The sequence below is a fragment of the Corapipo altera genome, unplaced genomic scaffold (assembly GCF_003945725.1).
Source record: "Corapipo altera isolate COAL_440 unplaced genomic scaffold, ASM394572v1 46, whole genome shotgun sequence".
NCBI lineage: Eukaryota > Metazoa > Chordata > Aves > Passeriformes > Pipridae > Corapipo > Corapipo altera.
The window spans coordinates 8,083,538-8,105,658 of NW_020884883.1; the positions used below are offsets into that span (position 1 = coordinate 8,083,538).

The following is a 22,121-nucleotide window of genomic DNA, read 5'->3' on the forward strand; positions in this document are numbered from 1 at the left end:
GATAGGGCATGTGGACAGACAGGCTTATTTTTAGTTTGGAGCATGCTACGTTTATTGAACAGGTTGTATAACTAATTCTTAGAAATTTGGCAAAAGGACATTACATAAAAAATCCTTTGGATATTAAATGTGTTGATGTGTACAAATGGGCTTGAAATGAAACTGGATCATTGCTTGTTTGAACAGATTAATCCTCTCTAAAATAATCTTCAGGGTTTATGCAGGTCTCCTGTAATGACCGAGACAGTCTTTGTTCTTGTTAATGCATAATTTGTTTTCTAGGGCGTGGGGTTTTTTTCTCTGACTTCCTTTGAAGCTTTAGAAGTTGGCCACAGTTAGAATAAGAAATAGGCAACATTAACTTTCTCAGGTGCCAACTTGATGTGCTTTGTCTGTGTTCTCGAGCTTGACATGGTCACTAAACTTGTGTTCAGTAAGACTTTCTATTTTATTCCACAGATCAAATTGACTTTTGACAAAGGGACTTTTTATGCTTGTCTACACAAGCAAGTAAGCTGGTGTCCCAGGAGTGAATCCCTTGATCAAATTAGTGAAGACTGAGGGCCCCTCAGGTTTCCTTAATATTTGAATCAGGGAAGCTTATCTTAGGCCTAGATTTCCTCCTGTTTCCTGGGCTGAGTAACCCCCAACACGTGCAGCTCAAAGCTTTCTGAAGAGCAGAAGCATTGGGTGTGTGCTGGATGACTTGCACTGCTCTGGTTTTGTTGTCTCAGAAAGGAATCTGGTTGTTGTGAACCAGAGCTGCTTTGAGAACTGAACTGGCCCGTGGTAAATGGAGACTGCAAGGATTTGCTTCAGACCCTGCTCTGAATCAGAGAGCTAACACAGATACGGGTTTTGTCCTCATCTGTAATGTAGTCTGTAGTATTAAGGTGACTCAAGAGTCCTATTTGATCTGTTGCCTTCTGTTGTAGAGAACCAAGACTCTGCCAACACACTCGATCTCTTCTGTTTCTTTGTTCAGCACACAGCTGAAAATAGAAAATGTTAATAAAAAACTCTAAAATATAGAAGTTCATTATAGGATTTGGGAGTTGTTATACAGTCTCTGCTATGGTGCAGAAGTATTGTGGGTCTTTCTAGAGTGCCAGATGTTTGTCTTGTGTTGGTGGCTCATTGTCCTTTGTACAACATGTGGATAGATACCCATAAACCAGAATTAATGAGCTATGTCGTACTTCTGTCTTATCAGTGTTAAAATATAAATAATATATGTTTGATGTATCAAGTAAACATTTTTAGCAAAAAATCTGAGAAGTTTTTTTTTTAAAAGACCTCTCAATTGTAATTTCAATAGCCTTTTATCTACTGATGATATTTCATGTTTTGCTCTTTTTGAAGCTCACGTGGAAAATGAAGAACAGTATACACAAGCACTGGAGAAGTTTGGAGGCAACTGTGTTTGCAGGGATGACCCAGATTTGGGAACAGCGTTTTTAAAATTTTCTGTGTTTACAAAGGAATTAACTGCACTCTTCAAAAATTTGGTAAGAATTACTTAAGAAAAACATTGACATTTTAAAGCCATTACAAAAGCTGTATTTATTAATTACAACAGCTCTTTATATTGAAGACAGTTTGTGTTTTGGCAACCACTATTCTTAAAAAATTCTCAGTGTGTGAAAATATCTCATGCCCTAGTCTTTCCCCTTGCAAAACTCAAAACTAAACCCAAAACAACAAACGAAAAACCAAATTACTACAAAACCCAAACAAACGCAACAAAAACCCCTCTTCTAACACTTCTCATGTCTAAAAGCTTCCCACAATAAAGTAGTTGTAACATGTATTATAGACACATATCCATTTGCTTTAAAATTGTGAAACCAGCAAAACCCAGCTTGATTTACTGTGTGTGATTGTGTTGCTTCTCCTTTACTTTTTCCCACTTCCCATTTGTATTTATGAAAGGAGATTTTAGTGTCCCTGGAAGAGAGAATTCTTGCTTCTCAGGGAAGAAAGTCAGGGGAACAAAATCAAACAAAATGCTGTAATGACAATAGTGTCCACTGGGGACCAATCCTGCAACTGAAGCCAATAAGGCTTAACAGCACTCTTGGCTGAGCCAAATGGGATGGAGCCAAGTGGAAGAACAGGAGTTTTAATTATGAATGGAGAATTTTCAGCCTCAGTTTCACATTAGTCAGAGGGTACAAAAAAGGCAGATTCTGATTGTAGTCTACTAGGTAGAGCTTTCCCATGTCTAAATCCCAGATTTTCTTGAATTCACATAACTCTTAAACCTGGGGCTATGAAGGGGAAATGACCCAGATTCCTATGAGCGTTGAAAAGTCTGTGTCTGCCGAAATCAGTGACATGGAGACACATCAAATGCTTTTGTGACTCTAGACCAAATGTCTGTAGTTTGCAGCCAGCTGGTCATAATCACTTCTTTGGGGAATGTTTCCAGCTGATGGGATTTAGGGCAGTCCCTGATGCTGTCCTCTCTTTTTACCCAGTCCTGATATTGATGAGAGAGAATCTCACCCCAAATGTATTTATCAACAGTGAAATGTATTTCATATTGGTCTTATTGATTTGAACTTCTCTGGATGTACAAATGTTATCTGGGATTATGTATCGGAAGAGGCATCCTGATTCAGTGTGAGTCAGTTATCCTGAGTCTCCCATACAGAGGCAGGCTGCTCCTATGGAAGGGGAAATGGAATGGGTCTTCTAATTGATACCTTCTGTTGACTAAAAACCCCTCTCTGTCATATATTAATTGCAATATGATGACTTCATTAGGCAAATGGATCTGGGAAGTGTGATGTTTGGGTAGTTTTAAAAAGCAATCTATTAAAAGCTCACCCCCTCCCCACAAAACCTTTTTAATGTATTATTTTTTCAAGAATACTTCTAAAAGCTAAAAGATGTTCCTGTTTTACCAAAAATCATACCTGTTTGTTCTCTTAAAACCAGAAATTACTATCTTAGCAAAAATATTTCTGGCAAGAATAACTTTTCTTCCACAAACTGGAAAGGAAAAAAACCAAAATAAATATCTGTAGGACATGTAATGCATGTTTTTGTTACCTTTTCTTATCCACATAAACATTTTGTATGTCTTCTTCAAGGAATATTTCTAGCTCTTTTTGCTGTGTACTGTTTTTTCAGTAGCACCTATGTATTTTTGCTTCAGTTTGTATGTATAAGAAGGGAATGTGTCATGAAAAAGTAACTAAGTCTTTAGTTTTTCTCATTTTGTGGTTCTGATTTTCTCTATTTTTGAAGTGAATAATAATTTTCCGTGGACTTGAATGTGATGGTGGGGTTTTTGTTTGTTTGTTTTACACTGCAATAGCATAGGCACCTTCTCTCTTTAATACTGTCTGGTGAAGAGTGAGTCTCAGTAAAGTTCTGCTCCTTCCAAATATACTTCATATTGTTGAAGTTCAAGGTTCTTTGTTTTCTCTTGACTAGCAAAGGAAATCTAATAGTCCTTGAATTTGGTGTGTCAGTAGGAAGATAGTTTCATTCAGAAAGAAAAACATATGAAAAAGAGACGCAAACTTCATTATCACTTGAAAATGCCATAGTCATAAACAAGAAATTTAGAACTATAAAAAAAATTATAAGTGTGTGTAACTTTGCTTATTAAAAGTTAATGCCACTAGAATAAACTATTGGTAACCAGTCACTTTGAAAATCTGTTCATATGTTCATAGATGGAGATTTAGGTTTCTAAGAGGTTAAAAGAGTGTAAAAAATGATGAGTGTATAAAGTCCTCTAGAGTCGGTGGAAATAAATCGGGGTGCTATTTTGTTAAAGGCATAGCAATATGTGAAACAAGCCCCATGCTTTCTCTCAGTGAAGTGATGTATCCAACTCTGCTTTCAGCATGTTGACAGTAAAAAACATCCCTCTCCTCTGGCATTTCCTTGTAGCACTCCACATGTTTTAGTTGTAAATATATGCATCAAAAATGTAGCCAGGGCCATGCAACCTGCTGCTGTTAAAAAAAACATTCTGAAAGGTACTCTTTAAATAGACCTGTCTCTGGAGTTCCATAGGGCACTGAATTTCCACAACATTTTAGCTGAAGTGAACGAGGAATGTGCAAAGAAGTGAGAGGACATGTTCAGACTGGAACAGATGCCAAAGATGTTAACACTGGCGAAGCTTTAGGGCTACTGTCAAGTTTTGCTTTGTCATATATTTTGCTTTTGTTTCCAGAAGCTGATGTGTTTTGTCAGCTCTTGGCCTGGGTGGCATTTAGAACTGTAGCTCTAAAGTGCTTCTGCAAAAAGACTTTTCTTAAACTTATCTTTAGTAAGGTAGAGAAAAGCCATTATAAGGCTATTCTGCTTTAACAGGGATATTAGATGCTTGTTTTCTCTAATAATTTTAAAAGTTTCCCAAAAACCTGAAGTTTTTGTGGACTGATCAATGCGTCTGTGTTTTAAATATTTCATTAACAGCTGCAGGTGTTTTCTTTTTTAATCCCCAAAAATGTAAACTACTCAAGTTAAAAATTCAGGTCTTGAGGTTTTTATATGTATTTTACTATGCTGCTTTTATGTGTGCACTTTCAAATAGTGCTTAAAACTCAAAAAAAAATTAATTGGCATTTACTTTGTATCATGTCCTTGTAACCATTCGCTTTAGTCATTTTAACACATTATTTGGATCAGTTTGTGATATATACTGTACCTTTTTTTCTCTTACCATAGCTCCAATATCAAGCTACAAATTTTTCTTTAACTTCTGTTTTTTAAGAAGATTGAGCAATCAGTTTGTCTTTTTGATAGTAAACAATCAGAAAATACTAGAGCCATTTTCAGAGGAAACATAGTACCTTTTGTGGAGGTACAGTAGTGCTTTTTAATGGCAACCTTGTTTCTGAGTCCTAATTGAATGGTTGCACCCGCAGTTCCCAGGTAGGCTAGATCAGGATGGCACTTGATTACAGTGTTAATTACTCTGTCTTCTTAATAAATACAGTGCCAAGTAATAAAGGTGTGAAGCTCAATATGAAAAATGTTAGGACAAGGGAAGACTGATTACAGTATGTTTGCACTTTAAATATTTTCTTCTTTATATCCTGTTAGATTGCTGCACTGAGAAAAAATAAAATATGTAGTTGCGCGTCATCTTTGTCAGCACTCCTTGAGAAGGGACTTGGTCTGTGAAAATGAAGTAGCTATTTAACAAATTCCATTTTCTGTATTTGTTGTTGTTCTACATACTGTTGTCCTTTCTTTTTCATTTATTTAAATGTAAAGCTAACGAAACAGGCTGGATGGAGAGGACTGGATCTGGTATTTCTACTCTGTGGAAGGTAGCTGGGAGGAAGAGATTTTATTTTCTATTAATAATTCTAAGACTTTTAGCCACAAAAAATGGACGAATACTAATAATATTTTTCTGACCATATGCTCCTGTTTTACTTACTTTTTAAAATGTAAGAAGAAAGGAGATGTGCTTAAATGCAAAAGGTAACAACAAAACTGAAGGAAATATCTTTTCTGTTTTATATAATGAGCTTAAGAAATCTATGTCCAGAATTTTCTTTCAAGGATAATAGTTCAGACTAAGGTTTTTAAAAAAAATGTTTGCTGCCTGAACCTTCACTCATCTTAGTTAAGTCCGTGAAAAACCCTACAGATATATGTATTTGAGACTGAAGTATTATATGTGAAGCTTAATGATTTAAGTTGTGTCGTTTCTGTTTTTCACTGGTACACTGGAGGAAAGCTTGGCTAATGGTGAGAGGAAAAACATTTGATTTATGCTTGTAAAGATGTAAACCAAGATGTAATTATTCCTTCTTAGTGGCATGGGTTCAGCTCCACCTGGAATCACATCTGTATTTCTTTGCCAAAAAGATATTGATCCAACTGGAAGAAATTCAGAGGACAGTAACAAAAAATGATCAGGACTTGAATAGGTTCATTTATGAATAAAGCTCAGAAGAATTTTAAATATATGGTTTGCCTCCAGATAACTGTGATTGTGGAAGAGGAAAATACTAAATTGCATATAAACAGGTCCTCACTCTGAAAGTATTAGGTGAAGTACCCCAGAGAAAGCAATAGATGCTTACCACTTAGTTCTTTTCACATAGGTTAGAAAATGTGCAATCTGGAATTCTCCTCCCCTGGTAAGGAAGAAGGGCTAGAATAACTGCAAGTCTCTTCCTTCCTTTGCTTTTGCGACTCTTCACTTTATGCTTTTAAGATTTCCCATAAAATACTTCCTGATAGAGAAGTTGCCAGCCTGTAGTTTGTTTATTGGTGGGAGTCACAGGGCTGTTTCTAAGTAGTACATGATGGCAACACTTGATATCTTGTGTGAAGGTATTTTTCTAGGCAGCTGAGCCAGCAGCTCCATGTGGGCACTTAGTGGTGTTGGGCTCCTGTTTCACTGGAGTGACTTTTCCTGTGGCATAATGGGTGGGGGGTGATGTCCCAACTCAGCCACACACCTGTGCTGCTGGTGGGGCAGGGACTGAGCACAGGGAAAGGCAGCATTGTGTCCTTATGTGCAAGGGGAAGACACAGTGCACAGATGAAAGGATGTGCTGCATCTCTTTGTGCTACACAATTTTGTGAAGCCTTGGGCTTGTGAGCTAAAGCTTAAAATTCAGAAAAACAAACTGTTCTGGTTTCCCCTTGCTCCCTGCTGTGTTGATTTGCCATGTCCTACTAAAGGTCACATCACTGGGAAAATTATTGGAAACTATTGAATCCAATAGCACTTGCTGTAAAAAAAGAAAATAACTTAAACAATGATTTGTCAGCAGGCAGTAATCACCTGTGCACACCTGACTTCACTGGTGGTTGAGAAGCCACAGCCAAGTGCTTGGGCTGCATCTGAAGTTTAGTAATGGCAATAGGAATTGTATTGTACTGTGACTACCTGAATTTTAGTTTAAATTGAAAAAGCTTTAAGGTCTACATGTTTAAAGTATTTAACTTCAGAAGTACTGACAAAGTTTTTTTGTTTGTTTGTTTGGTTTTTGGTTTTTTTTGCTTGGATTTAGAAAACAAAATCTATAGAAGTCCTGCAGGCACCAGTATCCAAAGCTCTTATGGAAAAGACTCTTTTAAGTAATCAGGAGGGCTGGCAAACAACAAACTTAAATGTTTAGCCATAGGCTCTTAAAACACTTGAACATCTTTCCCCTTTGCAAATGTTGGCTTGCTTGTTGCCTCTACCAGCACTTCTGGCAGCTACATTTTGTTTATTCATTCTCCCTCCTGCCATTTTTTCTTCTTCTCTGAGCCTTCTCCAACTTAGGAAGTTTTAATTTTTTACCCTGTAATCTTCTTGGAAACTGTCAGAGGAAAACTGCAAGTGCCAAAGCAGCAGTATTGGAAGTGAAAATGAGGTCAACTGGGTTTTTTTCCTTTTTTTTTTTTTTTACACATGGAACTTGCTAGTGTTCCTCTGAGACAGGATGACTTTAATTTCTGTGAAGCTTTCCTGCACCTTCGTGTATTTTTTCTAAAGGAATATTTTAAAACATAAAATAGTCAAAATGTGGAGGCTGTTGTGTACCTTCTAGCTCCTTGTACACAGAGTAGGAGCTGCAGCGTATTAATGCTTCTCTGCATGCCAAAAATGGGTCTATATTTTTAGATAGTTCAGCTTAAGCTTCTCAAGAAAGAGGAGGAAAACATGTAAGATCTTTTGTCTGTATATTGCTTGCTGATTTATAAATATGAGTGAATATGATTCATCTAACTAGGCTAATAATGACAAGTTCATGCATTATGTATGTTTACTTTTGTTGCAAATAAAATAGGAGCATAGGGAATACAATAGGCTGATAGTAATGTACAGGTGATAGCACACAGAAGGATTTATTTTGAATAGACAAACATTCTCCAAACTTTTAAAAAGAATGTAGAGTTTTTTCTCCTATTCTTTTTTCTTAAAATTGCTTTAGGCTCCAGGCCTCATGACTTGAAATTCTAGAAAACATAACTGTTTTGGAGGCTGATTGATGTTTACATCACTGTAACTGGGATAATACTTAAGGGACTGATATTTTTTCTTACTGAAATAAAAAACAGTTGTCTTGAGTTCTGCTGTTGTGAAATACTTTGTTCTTCCTTTTTGTCTGTTTACTGAATTTGAAGAATAATTAAATGGAGGCTGTGAAAGTATTGATCCTTAGGTTAGACATTTGACTGCATCATACTCATTAAATAGAATAACAAAGTGGGAAGCTGCATGGGATTATATCTTAAAAGGGGCCTCTTCTGCTTCTCCACCTGAATAGCCATTCTGGATGTGCAACTTCTTCTAGAAATTTGTTGGGTTTTTTTTTACCTAGGTTTTGTGTAGTTTCAATCTTTTCACTTATCTCCTGTTTCTACAACATATAATTTTATTACCTTTGAGAATGGTTACGTTGATATGCACATGTTGTAGTGCTGCTGAGAACTTAGGGGGTGGATGGTTCCCAGCACTACCAGCTAAGCATGTGTAGATGTTGCTCATTCAGTTTTTGTAGGAAGTATTTAAAAAAACCAAACAACATGGAGTTGAAATGTAACTTGTTGATTCTGAAGGGTTTTGGCTGAGTCCTGCAGCTTGTTGGGGAGGAGGAAATGTAGAGTGGAGGAGTGGAAATGTGATTTGTGTTAGGAGTTCAAAAGACCAGATATTCTGTATTTCTTTAGCCTCCCCATGCAGAGCCAATGCATGTAACCTTTACAGTTGATGAAGGTTTGATTTCTCTTTGATTGCTGGCTGAAATTTCAAGCAAATGCAGTGTGGTAGTTTCCTTGGGGAGGAAGAGTGGAGGCTTGGGACCTTTGCTTGTTTGTTTTAATAGCAGCTGGTGAGTACTATGGGGGATGGGACCCCTGAGTCTGTTCTACTGAGGCCACCAAGTAGCTACAGGGTGATAATATTTTTTTTTTTTCAATTCTGGGGAGGCTAATAATTGCAAATATTTTTTTCTTGACGTTTATGTTAGTATCCTTTCTTTTCTGGATGGGCTGTGCTAAAAGGGACTTGGATGTCCCTGACATTATTCCTGAAGAAATACAAACATTTATTGCTACATGATGCAAAGTTCTTTCTGTAATTTGAACATATGAAATACATCTTCATATATGGATTTCAGTGCTTCTTGAAAAAAGTCGCATTTTAAAAGAACAACTTACAATGCCAAAAAAAGGAACTCATCAAAGGGCAACCTTCACCAAACTGCTGCAAAAGTTATTCTGATTTTTCGTCCCATCATATTGTTCTAAAGTTGTCTGGGCTTTGCTTTTCAGAGCAATCCATTTGAATTGTTATGGTTTAAACTTTCTGACTAGACATTACGGTCCATACCTTGAATGTTTCCCCTGAATCATAAAGCAGTGGATGTGCAGTCTTTCTTTTCCTGGCTGTCTTATTCCTACAGTCTTCACTGTTTTTCCTTATGAAAATATTATCATACAGATACTTACTTAAACCCATGATTCTGGGTTTAAGTCTTCATTTATGTCTTCATTTGAAATGATTTTTGTCTTCTTGAAGTACTTGTTTTCTCTTGAATTATACTAAACTTACATACTTAAGACTTCATAAAATCCTTATTTCAAAGTTCACATGAGATAAATAAGGCAGATGTATTACTTTTTAGAAACACATGGAAATTATTGGTATAGTGGCTTTTTTACGGGCCGGTATTCTTTTGTCTTTATAGCTTCTGTCAGAATAAAATACCATGTATTGGGAGAGTAGCAGATACATTTTATGGAATAGGTCTGAAGAGACTGGAAAATAAACAAGGTTAATTTAAAATACGTTCATGAACTTAAAATTATTAGTGCTGAAAAATGGTACGATTGTTTTCACATAATTTAAACAGTGAAATCAGGCAATGTAAAAATTAGTGGTCTTATTTTGCAGTCACTGTTGGATGAGATATTTATAATCAGTACTAATTCTGGAAGTTTCCTGCTGGCTTGGGTTATAGTGTTTCCACAGTAAGTTTAATTAACTCATATTGCTTCCATCTTTGATTACTGGCTGTGCTGATAAACATCTTTATACGGCAGGGATAGGAAAATAATATGTAAGATTTCCTTGTGAAACTTTCTGAAGTGTGTCTATAAAGACAGTTTGTGTTCTGTGTCTAAATGTATTAAATGATTTGGTGTAATTTTCTTGTTACAGATTCAGAATATGAACAACATAATCACTTTTCCATTGGACAGTTTGCTGAAGGGAGATCTGAAAGGAGTAAAAGGGGTATGTTGATCTTCCTGTTTATATGTAAGATCATTGTTGGTGCAATGGATACATTTAGCTAGTGTATTAATCTTATGTGATGGAAGGCATGGGATATTAAAGGAACCTATTAGCTTAATAAACAAGACTTTGGGGTTTTTGTTTGGGTTTTGTGTGTATGTATGTAAATTGAGTCATCCTTTCAGTTTGTGGTTTTGCCTACCACGTGTTCTTGACTACGTACACAAAGCAGTATTTGAGAAGCTTTAAAAACAGGCCTGAGATACAGAAGGTAAGCAGAGAAAGAGGTGTAAGATTTAGAAGTTTAGTTGAGGAGTGGGTAGTACTATATTTAAAAGGATTATTAGTAGTATGTTTATTTAGCATTCTAAACTTACCTGTTACTATATGGATTTTTAAGAAAGACACATTAGACTGTATAAGCATAGGATTTTTCTTAATGAAGCTGAAATCTGTTTGTGCCCTGAGGATATTTCCTATTTGAAATAACAATAACTTAGGACTCAAATGATGATCTGTTTGTAATAAATTTCAGAACCTATAGCCAACAAACTTATTTGGCTTATGCTTTGTTTACTAGTGAGCAAACAGGAAGCGACTGGCAGCTATTGTTCTAGGACACTGAAGGAAGGAGAAAAATATGTACATAAACTAAAAATGTTTCTGTAAATTACTGGAGGATAAATAGATTATTTAGTCAGATAGGCTTGTTATCTTTGTATTGTTTGCTTACTGCATTTCACTCCTCTTGTTCTTTGCTTTTTCTATGTCAGAATAAGTACATCTATTACAATACAGTGTTGCCCCACTGACTTGAGAATGTAATGAAATGCTGCTTTAGTTATTTTAATAATTGTCAAAATAACTAACTGACATGTAAGAATTAGTTCCTAATCTGTAATTGCAAAGGTTTTCCAGTGTCTGACAGTTAACGGTATTTTTTTTGTCGTTGTCTGGTCTCTTGAACTTCAGCAGAATTTCAGCTGTTCCATTTTTAGACATCAGTGAAATAACTTTACAACTTTTTAAGATCATTTTATGCAAATTACCTTCTCCAGAGGGAAGAAAATTAAGGAATTTGGAACATAAGTAATTTAAAATTCTCATGGAATTAGTTGTGCTGAGTGGTATGGCCTATGCTGGTCCCATTAAGTCAATGGGAAATTGATTTCTTAAACTTGAGTGGGATGAATCAAGTCCTTAGCCAAGACTATGCTGCAGCCTTGGGATAGGTGCTTCTTTCCAGTAGAGCCAGAGATTGATGAGAAAATAGCTGCTTTGATTAATTGCATAATATGCTCCTGGGATACCATGTTTTACCTTTTAAGGAGTAAAATGGAGCTGTAAAAAACATAGCAAAAAACATCCTAGAGATGCTTTTAAACATATGCATGTATTAATGCTCTTTATAATGTTGTTTTCCTATGTGCAAGATTGCTTTTGCACAACTCTTAGGTGAACCATTCAAGAAGGAGGGAAGTCTCTTATTGTAGTAGGCACTGCAAGTGGCCAAGGTGTGTGTTCATTGTTAGAGCCACAATATTTTTCATTTAAATAGCTGGCTGTATTTTTTTCTTTTTTTTTTTTTTTGGACAGGACCTGAAAAAACCCTTTGATAAAGCTTGGAAGGACTATGAAACGAAAGTGTATGTATCTTTTAAACTTTTATTTAAAAGGGAAGTGTAACTGAAATCTGTAAAGGTCATTATTTAATGCCAAGGTTGGGTGCTCTCAGCTGGTGTTTCGTGTACCAGAAGTGGATGTACACGTATCTGAGGCTTGTAAGTTGTGTCTTATGTCATGTGTCTAGCCCAGCTTACCATAAGCCACTTGTTTGAAGGTATCTGATACACTGTATAAACAGCTATAAAATAAGTTTATAAATAACTGAATTGAGTCAATAAAGCTCAACACCTAATATCAAACACAATTGATTCTGGTACCTTGTAAATCTTAAGTGGTTCAGTGCCCTACATCAGGAACAGTTGTTTCCTGGGTTGGCTGGGTCAATTGTGTCAGCACAGCTGATGGCCTCTGAAATAGAATTTTGTAGTGAGTTTTATTCTGCATTACAGTTTTACCTGGATTGTGACTATCAGTTAAGTTTTTGTGTCACATGTCCAGTATCTTTATTCTGAAATAATGCTGCATGTATCAGGCCTTTTCTGATGATACAGGTTGAGAAGAATCACATCTGATGACACTGTTTAACATAAATAGCTTGCAGATCCACAGCCAACTGGACTGGCTGAGTATCTGGCACCATTTTTTTTTTTTTTCAGTTGCACAAAGTTATAATGATCCTCTGGTGCCCACTGAATTAGTCCATCTGAAGTCTTCAAAAATTATTCCTGCCTAGCTGTAGCTGGATTTTATAACAAGACATTTTGAAACACTGAGATAAACCTCCAGTCTGACCGTTGGAATCCTTGGAAGATTGTGATGGCTCCAGTGTTTCAAGTTCTTGATACCAGTGAGCAATTTCATTTGGTGCCATACCAGTTATCAACTGTTGAAGTAATTAACATTTCTAATCATTGTCCATGTCACTAAGTTGGTCTCTGAGGACAGGCCATAAGGAATAGTCGTACAGTGTAGTCTGCTGTTGTCTACCAGTACTTGGTTGCTGGATCTGAAAGCTTGTTTACTTGTGTATAACTATTATAGTGACATCGAACAAAGTTTATGTGCAAATTTAAAATAAATTTGCATGCTGCTGGGACATACACCAAGAGCCCTGTTACTCTGCTGGACCTGTCATGTCTGGTGCTTTTAGGATTTCTGATATAATATTCACTAGGATGTGTTGAAGTGATGTAAAGATCTGTACTTGATCCACAGTTTGCTCAGAGCTGGTAGCCTGTTTCAGAATCAGGTACTCCAGAAATATTTTCAGTTGATATTTAATTTAGTCAAGTACTTGAAAAGTAAAAAATCCTCTTAGAAAATGTATATTTAGAATCTGTATATTTGGGGATTCTCATTTTAGGTTATGAACATGTTGGAATGTTGCTGTGTATGCTGTGTTATTCAGGACCTAAAAATGTGTTGTGTTTTCTGTCTGTGGGATCGAATCCATTGCTGCTTGTATGATATAATGAGATTTTTTTGTTTTAACCAGCAGTTCTCTAGAAAACCTGTTTTATGACCTTGCTTTCAAGTAAAAGACACTTGTGTTTTGATCTGAAACACGTTTCTTTTTCCACTGTAAGAAAATACTTCTTTTCAAGTTACTTCTATAGTTTCTGCAAAATCTTAACAAATAAAACAGACCTCCTTGACAATGCTAATTTCTAAGTTATTTACATGTCAGGTTATTCTACATGCAAAAACTCAAGGTAGTACATGTTAATCAGGAAATTCTTTCAGATCCATGAACCGTTTCTTTTGATATGTCTGAGTGGTGGTCTGGTACAATTGCTGAGTGGTCTATTTTATTTTTTTTAAGTGGTTAGATGAAAGCTCCACATCAATATTGCAGAGTTTAAAGCTGCTAGTCCAGCCTGTTGGACTCCTTGACTTTGATGAAGACCAAAGAATTGTCTGCTTGAGGTTTGGGATAGGGAGCCTGGGAATTCTGTGTTCAAGAAAATTCTTTAAAACAGTGGCCTGCTTTTTTTACCTTTTTTTTGTGTCTGGGGTTGTTTTACAACAGCAGAAATTACTTAAAGTTGGCAGTCAGGGAATACTGTTTTTCACTGCAAGCTGTGTTGCTTGTGCCAAGGAGCAGACCAATTTTCCATGGTTTTGTTGAGTTAAATTCAGTAGGATTGTGCGGTTTGTCAGACCTCTTGTGCATAGGATCAGTTCTCAGATAAGTTGAGATGTTACCAGCTGTCATTATTGAGCAGTGGTCTTTACAAGTCAGAGATGGGAAGTTTAATGATGTGATTTTTGAAACTAGGATGAGAATATTAATTTGACCTTGTTCAGGTCAACTTTTATCACATACTAAATTTTGGACATAGGAGTACAATGAGGTTTCTCTGGGTTGCTATTATATATACTGCTGAGGTTTCTTGAGAATGTATCTGTCTTCGTTCTGTGGCTGTTCCAAGTGGATCTGAACTTCCTTACAGCTGTGCATTTTGGTCATCTGTAACAGTAGGTGGATGCAGACTTGCTTTAAGAATTCTTTAGTGCAGATTTTGATGTTTTTGTTGTTGTATTTTGATGGTCTGTGTTTTAACAAAAAGGACAAAAGGACTGGTAGAGGTAACCTCAGTCTCACCTACGGCTTGGGTTGCCGGAGTGGAATGGTGGATGTAGTTGCTGATAGCCAGTGGTTTGTTCAGACTTCTTCAGTCTGTTACTTTAGATGACTCCTTGTTTGGATTGTGCCAAAAACCAGTCCTAGATTTGTTCTTAGCTAGCTGTCTTTTCCAGTGATTCTTCTTCAAATATGCGAATAACTCTTTATTCTTTTTTTTTTCCTCTTTATTCTTCTCTCTTTTCCCTTTGGGTTAACAAACCATTCAAGGCTGCTAGGCTGCTCTTTCTCCGCACATCCCTCTGTATCATATGCTAAATATCATATCGTTCATCTACATTTCCTACTCAAAAGTACAGACCTGTGAAGCTATGTGCCAGATAGCAAAGTGGTATTTTTGTAGTCTGTGGGGAAGTGACAGTCTTCATCCTGATTGCTGTCTTTATAAAGAAGAATTAGAGCTTATTTGTCACACTGGCTCATCTCACTTATTTGCATCTCTGTGATGACCTCTCAAGTGCAAATACACCCAAGTGTGACCTATTTGAAAAGAAGCAAATTTAATTAAAAAATGGCATCTGTTTTGCTTCATCCGCGTAACGACTTCTAAGCTGCTACTTCAAGCTCGGTATGTAATTAAGTGTACTGAAAATTACTATATATTTAATTCTTGTTTGGGAGAGGGATGTTAAGATCCATTCTTATGCTCTTGGATCACCATTCATCATTCATCATTGTTAATTATTATGTAATAATAATCTTCTTTGCCCTGTAGCCACCTCACTTCTCAGACTGTTTTCCTGAGGATCACCTTAGCTGAAGTAACTGAGGGAGGCTGGATCCATTTTTCGTTATTCCCTGGGGCTGCTCTTGAATAAGGGAGTATGAGGAGAAAGTAACCTATAGCTTCATGTAAGCCTACCTCAGGCAAAAGTTGGGACTATCCTCAGGTAACATTAATGAATAATTCATCTTTTCTCACCATCAGTCATTAACATGATTCAGTTGGAGCCATAAAGATTTTAAAATGTTTTTAAAGCTTTAAAGCAGTGCATTTCTCTTGGGACCTCAGTTGCAACCATTGTTTCCCACAGAAGAGCTGGGAGATGCTGCCGGCCACAGCAGCGGCGCAGCGGGACTGGGCTGTGTCCCTTGGGGAGAGTTGTTGCAGACTGGGCTCTTCTTGCTACGAGGCAGTTGCTGTCCCACACGTACTGAAACACTAATGGCAGATGTGCCAGGGGAGTGTATGGGGAAGGAGTACACATGTCCTAAAAACTGCTCATTCTCCCAGCAGACAGATCAGACTCAGGAAGGCGCTGAGCCAGATTTCACCCACGTGCTTCAGTTTAATCAGTCCTGCTGGGGTAGGTTCTGAGGTAAAGACTTTGTATCAATTCTACGCAGGAAATCGAAGCAGAAACTTACTGAAGGATACTATTTACTAATTTTTTAGCTGAATATGTCTGTATTCCAGACACAAACCTGACTTTCCTGAAAAGAAAGAAATGTTATTTTTTTAAAAATAAATATCTATGTTGGGGCCTGTAAATATATATTATCTTCAGAAGTCCTCTTTGATAAGTGTTGTACTAATGCTGTGAAATGTAAAGGTTTAATGAAAACTAATAAGCTATTCCTGGGAAGGCTGGCTGCCTCTCCTCCTTTGCCATTCTCCTTTTAAAAACTGGGCGTGGGGTCTCTTGTGCATAGCTGCCTGAAGAGAACAAGTTGTTTAAATGTGCTTATGGCATTATAACATAAAGGCAGTAGCATTACATTACTGTGAAGAAATACAGGTGCTCATATCTAGATATAACTCTGTTGTTAGTGGTTTGTTTCTGACTCATTTGAAGTCAATAAAAAAATGAGCAAAGTCTAAATACAGTCTTCTGTAAAGATGTCTGTATGGCTACTTGTTTAAGTGATGATGTTTCCAGTTTGGTAAACTGATGTTTTAAACAATATTAAAAAAAAGCTTTTATCAAATTACTTCTTCAGAACTCTGACTTGACTCAGTAGATCACTGGTATTCATAGACATAGATATTTCTGTCACATTTCCTTTTAAAGCAACTGCATAAGACAAAATGGAGGTCACAGCTTGAAAATAGTGACATAGAATGAAAATGCTAAGCAAGGTAGCTTTAATGTAGAATCACAGAATAGAATAATACAATGATTTAAGTTGGGAAATACTTTAAGATCATCAAGTTCAGCCATAAACCTAATACTGCTAAGTCTACCGCTAAACCATATTCCTAAGTGCTGTGTCTACACATCTCCTAAATACCTCCAAGGATGGTGACTCAAGCACTCCCCTGGGCAGCCTGTTCCAATGCTTCACAACCCTTTCTGGGAGAAATTTTTTCTAATATCCAATCTAAACCTCCCCTGGCTCAACTTGAGGCTATTTACTCTTGTTCTATTGCTTGTTACCTGGGAGAAGAGACTTACCTCCACCTCATTACAACCTCCTTTCGGGTAGTTCTAGAAAGTGATAAGGTCTCCCCTGAGCCTCCTTTTCTCCAGGCTAAACAATCCCAGGTCCCTCAGCTGTTCCTCATCAGACCTGTGTTCCAGACCCTTCACCAGCTCCACTGCCCTTCTCTGGACATGCTCCAGCACCTCAGTGTCTTTCTTGTAATGAGGTGCCCAGAGCTGAGCCCCATACTTGAGATGGGCCTTCACCAGTTCTGAGTACAGGAGGACAACCACTGCCCTGGTCCTGCTGGCCACACTATTGCTGATACAGGCCAGGATACCACTGGCCTTCTTGGCCACCTGGGCACATTGCTGGCTCATGTTCAGCTGCTGTCAACTAGCACCCCCACGTCCTTTTCCAGTGGCCAGCTTTCCAGTGACCAGCTTTCCATCTGGTCTTTCCCCAGCCTGTAATGTTGCCTGGGGTTGTTATGACCCAAGTGCAGGACTCAGCCCTTTGCCTTATTGAATTTGATACCATTGGCCTCGGCCCATCAATCCAGGCTGTCCAGATCCCTCTGCAGAGCCTTCCTACCCTCCAGCAGACCCACACTCCCAGCCAGCTTAGTGTTCTCTGAAAACTTAGTGAGAGTGAACTCATTCCCCTTGTCTAGATGACTGAGTAAAGATATTAAATGGGGCTGGCCCCAGTACTGAGCCCTGGGGAACACCACTAGTGACCAGGCATCAGCTGGAGCAGCTCCATTCACCACCACTCCTAGGGCCCAGCCATCCAGCCAGTTTTTCTACCCAGTGAACAGTGTACCCATCCAAGCAATGAGCAGGCAGTTTCTCCAGAATGCTGTGGGAAATGGTGTCAAAATCTTTACTGAAGTCCAGGTAAACCACATCCATGTTATACTGTTTCAGCCTTAGATTTCATATTAATTATATTTATTTTGAAGGAGATTACCTGCAAATTAAGTGGAAGAGTCTTTGAATGAATCTGCAGATGTTATGGAAGAAATGCTGGAAAGATTTTAGCACATTTTGCTCGTTATACTCTCTTGTCCCCCATCATTCAGAGCAGAATGAGTGAAAGGGAAAAGCTTTCCCGCATCTCCAAAAGGAAAAGATGGCTTCTCCGTTGAGGACTTGAGAGATAGGAGAGATGTGCTTTGCTGTCAGCATTGACAGGCAGTAGGATAAAATAAAATGGAGGCTCTTTCACCGAAAGGCTGTGGTGCCAGAGCCTGCAGAGTCAGACTGAAAAGGAAGACTAAACAAAGAAAGGATATTTGAAATGAAAATGTCTAATATTATTTTGTCAAACAAAATAGCCTTCAGAAGCACTCCATTATCCAGAGTGCTCCCAGTTCAAATGTGTTCCTTCCAGGTGCTGTTCCCAGTCTCTGCAGCTTCTCATGTACGTACCCAGACTCAGCCTGGCTTACTGCTGTAGGGAGAAGGAGAGGAAGAGCAAGAGTTGCTTCCCATCCAAGCAGTTCACTACTACTGCATGTGCACAGGGTGCTCTGGTTGTTTACCCTTATTGACTGGCTGAAAATAAATACAAGTATTTGGTATTTATTTACACGACGATCTGTATGGCAAAATTGATTTATTTGAAATGCAAATTATAATTTATATTGAAAAACAATTGCTTTTCAATTTAGAGCTGTAAAAAGTCTTACATTGGAAACTGAATGGGTGAGACCATTCACTTTGTTTGACTTCATCCTGTGTTTCAGCTTTGCTTGTCTGCTACGCACATCTGAGCTCACTGTGTATTAGTTACGTGCAGCTGCATTGTAGATGGACTGATGTGCGCTCAGAGTTTAATCTTAGTCAGCAAAGTCTATGTGTTATGTGCTGCATGAGCTTCAAGAACAGCAGCATAACAAAACATTTGCTGCTTTCCTACTGCTTCTGGAGTATTTTTTAGAATTTTCACAATTTTCTTATTAATTTTGCCTAATTGATCTACCTGGAAAAAACCTGAATCCCCTGCAATATTTGAAATTCCACAGCGTTATGTCACTGAACTGTCTTTGGCAGTTCTGACAAGAGGATTTGGTTAATGTCACAATAGAATGATACTTGAAGCTGAATTGATCCTTGCATTTAGATGGGAAACCCAGCCAACCTTTTGCACTCAGAGGATTTGCATGCAACACTGCTGTACGGAATTTCTTTGTTTCCCTAGAAACAAAGTGTCCTGTAGTATCAGTCAGATAGGAGGTAGCATATTACTGTAACAAAATAGCAGGATAAATTTTGGATTGCAAAGTTGAAGATGTAGTTAGAGATTAAAAGCACAAATAATAAGGAAATGCAAATATGAAATGCATTGTCATGTGTCTCTGGTATTTGGCCTTTTGGGTATTGGGTATTGGGGCTTTTGGTAAAGCATCTTTTTGAGGTTTTGAAGTAATATAGCCTGAAGCTCCAACAAATAGGTTCAAGGATGTCTTTCTGTGAATTACTTGGTAGAGGTTGGTATGCTTTCGTCTTGATTTAACTATTTTTTTACCTGTGGAATATGGTTTATCCTTTAAAGAGTAGAAAAGACTCTTTCACCAAAATCTAGCTTTCTTTACGGGGCATACAATGCATGCTGTGATATTGTACGTAATGTTTGACTTTTTGGTGGTATTAATTGTCCTTTGGTTTAACTAGCATTTAGAGACACTTTATGACATGCTAGTAAGCTCTTATGATTTTGGAGATGGCTTTGTCATCCTGTGTTCGAGTATTGTTCTCTGGAAACAATGAAAATACCACACAATAGCAATTGATAGTTATTAGCCTTCACATACATTTCAGTGAATTCTCTGACCTCAAGAATTGTTAAGTTATATATGGAAATTGAGAGACCTGAAACATCCTGGATCTTTGCTCTGCAGTTTGACTGTTTTAGAACAATCAAAAATGATATAATGTAAACTCTCCTAGAGTGTGTGCTAGAAGGGAACTGCATGTTTGACATTTTCTGTTAGCCTTTTTTGCAGTGGTTTATCTTCCTTGTTCAGGTTTGGTTAATTCTTGTGTTTGGACTTTTCTGTGCCTACAAAATGACGTAATTGGCAGTAACTGGGTAAGAGTACAGACTTATTTTTCATGAAAACAGAACAGTGTGGAATTGAGGTTTTATTCAGGTGACTGGAGTTTTTCAGAATATTTATTTCAAAGGAGAATAGCTTCTCTCTAAACATGTGCTTCTGGCAAGATGTGATGGGCTGAGGAGGAGTGCAGTGCTGGCTGGATGTGCTGGCTGCTGGAATATTGCACAGGGATGGCTCTGCTGTGCCTGCCAGTGGTGAGAGCACAGCGGGGCTTTTCAAATTGCTGCTTGAAATGTTTCCCAGTGGGTATGTTATGGGGTGGGATTAATGGCATTAATTCCTGTTTTTCCTTGCTGCTCGAGGTGTAATAGGAGGCAGTTCCTCATTCTTGAGAAGTGTAAGTTCAGAATACTTTGTTGACTGGAAGTCCTTAGGCTATCTAGGACATTTTCCCATAAGCAGTTACGGTAATGTTAACATCAGGTTAAGAGAGTACTTGAGACATGTCATCTTTTTAGAGGGAGAACTGAGAGACACTTGACTACCCAAGAGGAGGTAGGACAGTTGTGTGTGTTATTTGTTCCTCTGATCTCCTTCCTGTATTCCTGTGTAATGCTTCCTCTTGTTCACAAGCAGTATAGCATTTCCTCAAGAAGCTTTTTTTGAATTTTGAATTTTCAAATTCTAAACAGTATGAGTGGCAAACTAATAGTCTTTCTCCAAAACGCAAATGCCCTTATGTATTTTCTTATTATCTTTTTTTTCCATATCAGACTTGTCTGACTGGGTTGTTTAATTATGCTACTGCCTTTAGAACAATACGGAGAATAGCTGTAACAAATGCACAAGTGTGTTCATGGGAGTATGACAGGCACTGGTTATCCATTTATATTCTGCGGGAGAACCTGTTTTATTCAGAGCTCTTGGAAAATGTTCATGGAAACTTTTAGGGAATTAGGACAGCTGGTCTAGCAGACTTTGAAGTCTGCAACACAGCCGGCTGGCCAGCATTCCCAGTGCCAACTGGCTCAGCAGCAAGTAGAGACAGCAACTGTGATTTTGGCTTAGGAAACCCTGTATATATAGAAGATGACTTGATGACAGGCAAGACTCAATAAATCTGGTGACATAACTGAACTCTGTTAACCAGTGTTTGCTCTGTTGGGATTAAACAACACCCTGTGTTATCAATTAAAACTCATTATTTTTTTCTGTATTTCCTTTCTTCAGAGTAAGAACTTAGTATCTTCTCATTTAGTGTCTTCCTTTGGAATATCTGTCAGAACATTATTTTAATAGATGATTGAATTAGATTTCAGCTACTGTATGTCATTGCTGATCTTAAGTCATTGTCAAATTTCAAATGAAATGTCATCTGGAAGTAAGTCATATGCAAAGCTACAGGAGTTTGGCTCTGCATCTGTCAGGAGACTTTGTGAATAATCAGATTTCCTGAGAGGCTGTGGATTTCTCACTTCATTGACTGATTCTTTTTGCCTTATAGTACAAAAATAGAGAAGGAGAAAAAAGAGCATGCTAAGCTACATGGGATGATCCGTACAGAAATAAGTGGAGCTGAAATTGCAGAAGAGATGGAGAAAGAAAGAAGGTTCTTCCAGTTACAAATGTGTGAGGTAAGATGCAACATGAAATTCATATTGTTCTGCTGCTGTTTTTAGGAAAGATTTGAAAAACGCAACTGTTTAATGGCAGTTGTGACACTAAAGGGAAATGCCAAGTTGTTAGTGGCCTCCATTTGTGAGAACACGTTTTTTTTTATCATCCAGATGTGCAAACTTTGGAGGGAATTTAGGTACGTTCTAATTTCACTTAACAAGTAAATTAATGCAAAGCTCAATAAAACACTAAGAGATTATAATAAATAAACCTTTACACTACTAATTCACTGTAAGTTATTTTAAGCCCTAGATCATTCTCTGAATTGTTCCCTGTGCTGACAGCTGTTGCGTTATTATGAGGAGAGACTCTAGTCTAGCACAGTGCTGGGCTGGTGCAGAGAAAAAGTGCTAAGGATGGAATCCAGTTGTCTTTCAAGATGTTTCAGAATGTTTCTATTTGGAAGTCTTTGTGATTTTGCAGTATGTTAAATCTCATGTGAATATTTTTGGTTTGATTGGTTTAAGGACACGTCTCGTTCCGTGGTTGGGCATTTAAGTTGCTGTGTTCATTTTTTCTGTGCA

General features: G+C 37.6%; 1 protein-coding gene across 5 annotated transcripts in view; it reads left to right on the forward strand.

The window, feature by feature from the left end:
• Positions 1-22,121, forward strand: part of ASAP2 (ArfGAP with SH3 domain, ankyrin repeat and PH domain 2) — an 84,980-nt gene that overhangs the window by 24,149 nt on the left and 38,710 nt on the right. For all 5 annotated transcript variants that reach the window (XR_003527350.1, XM_027641199.1, XM_027641197.1 and 2 more), the window contains exons 3-6: positions 1,363-1,508; positions 10,148-10,222; positions 11,819-11,868; positions 21,425-21,554. Coding sequence is in view for 4 of the 5 variants with exons in the window: in XM_027641199.1 (XP_027497000.1) it covers positions 1,363-1,508; positions 10,148-10,222; positions 11,819-11,868; positions 21,425-21,554 (401 nt within the window). In the remaining variant the exon portion in view is untranslated. The remainder of the gene's footprint in view (positions 1-1,362; positions 1,509-10,147; positions 10,223-11,818; positions 11,869-21,424; positions 21,555-22,121) is intronic.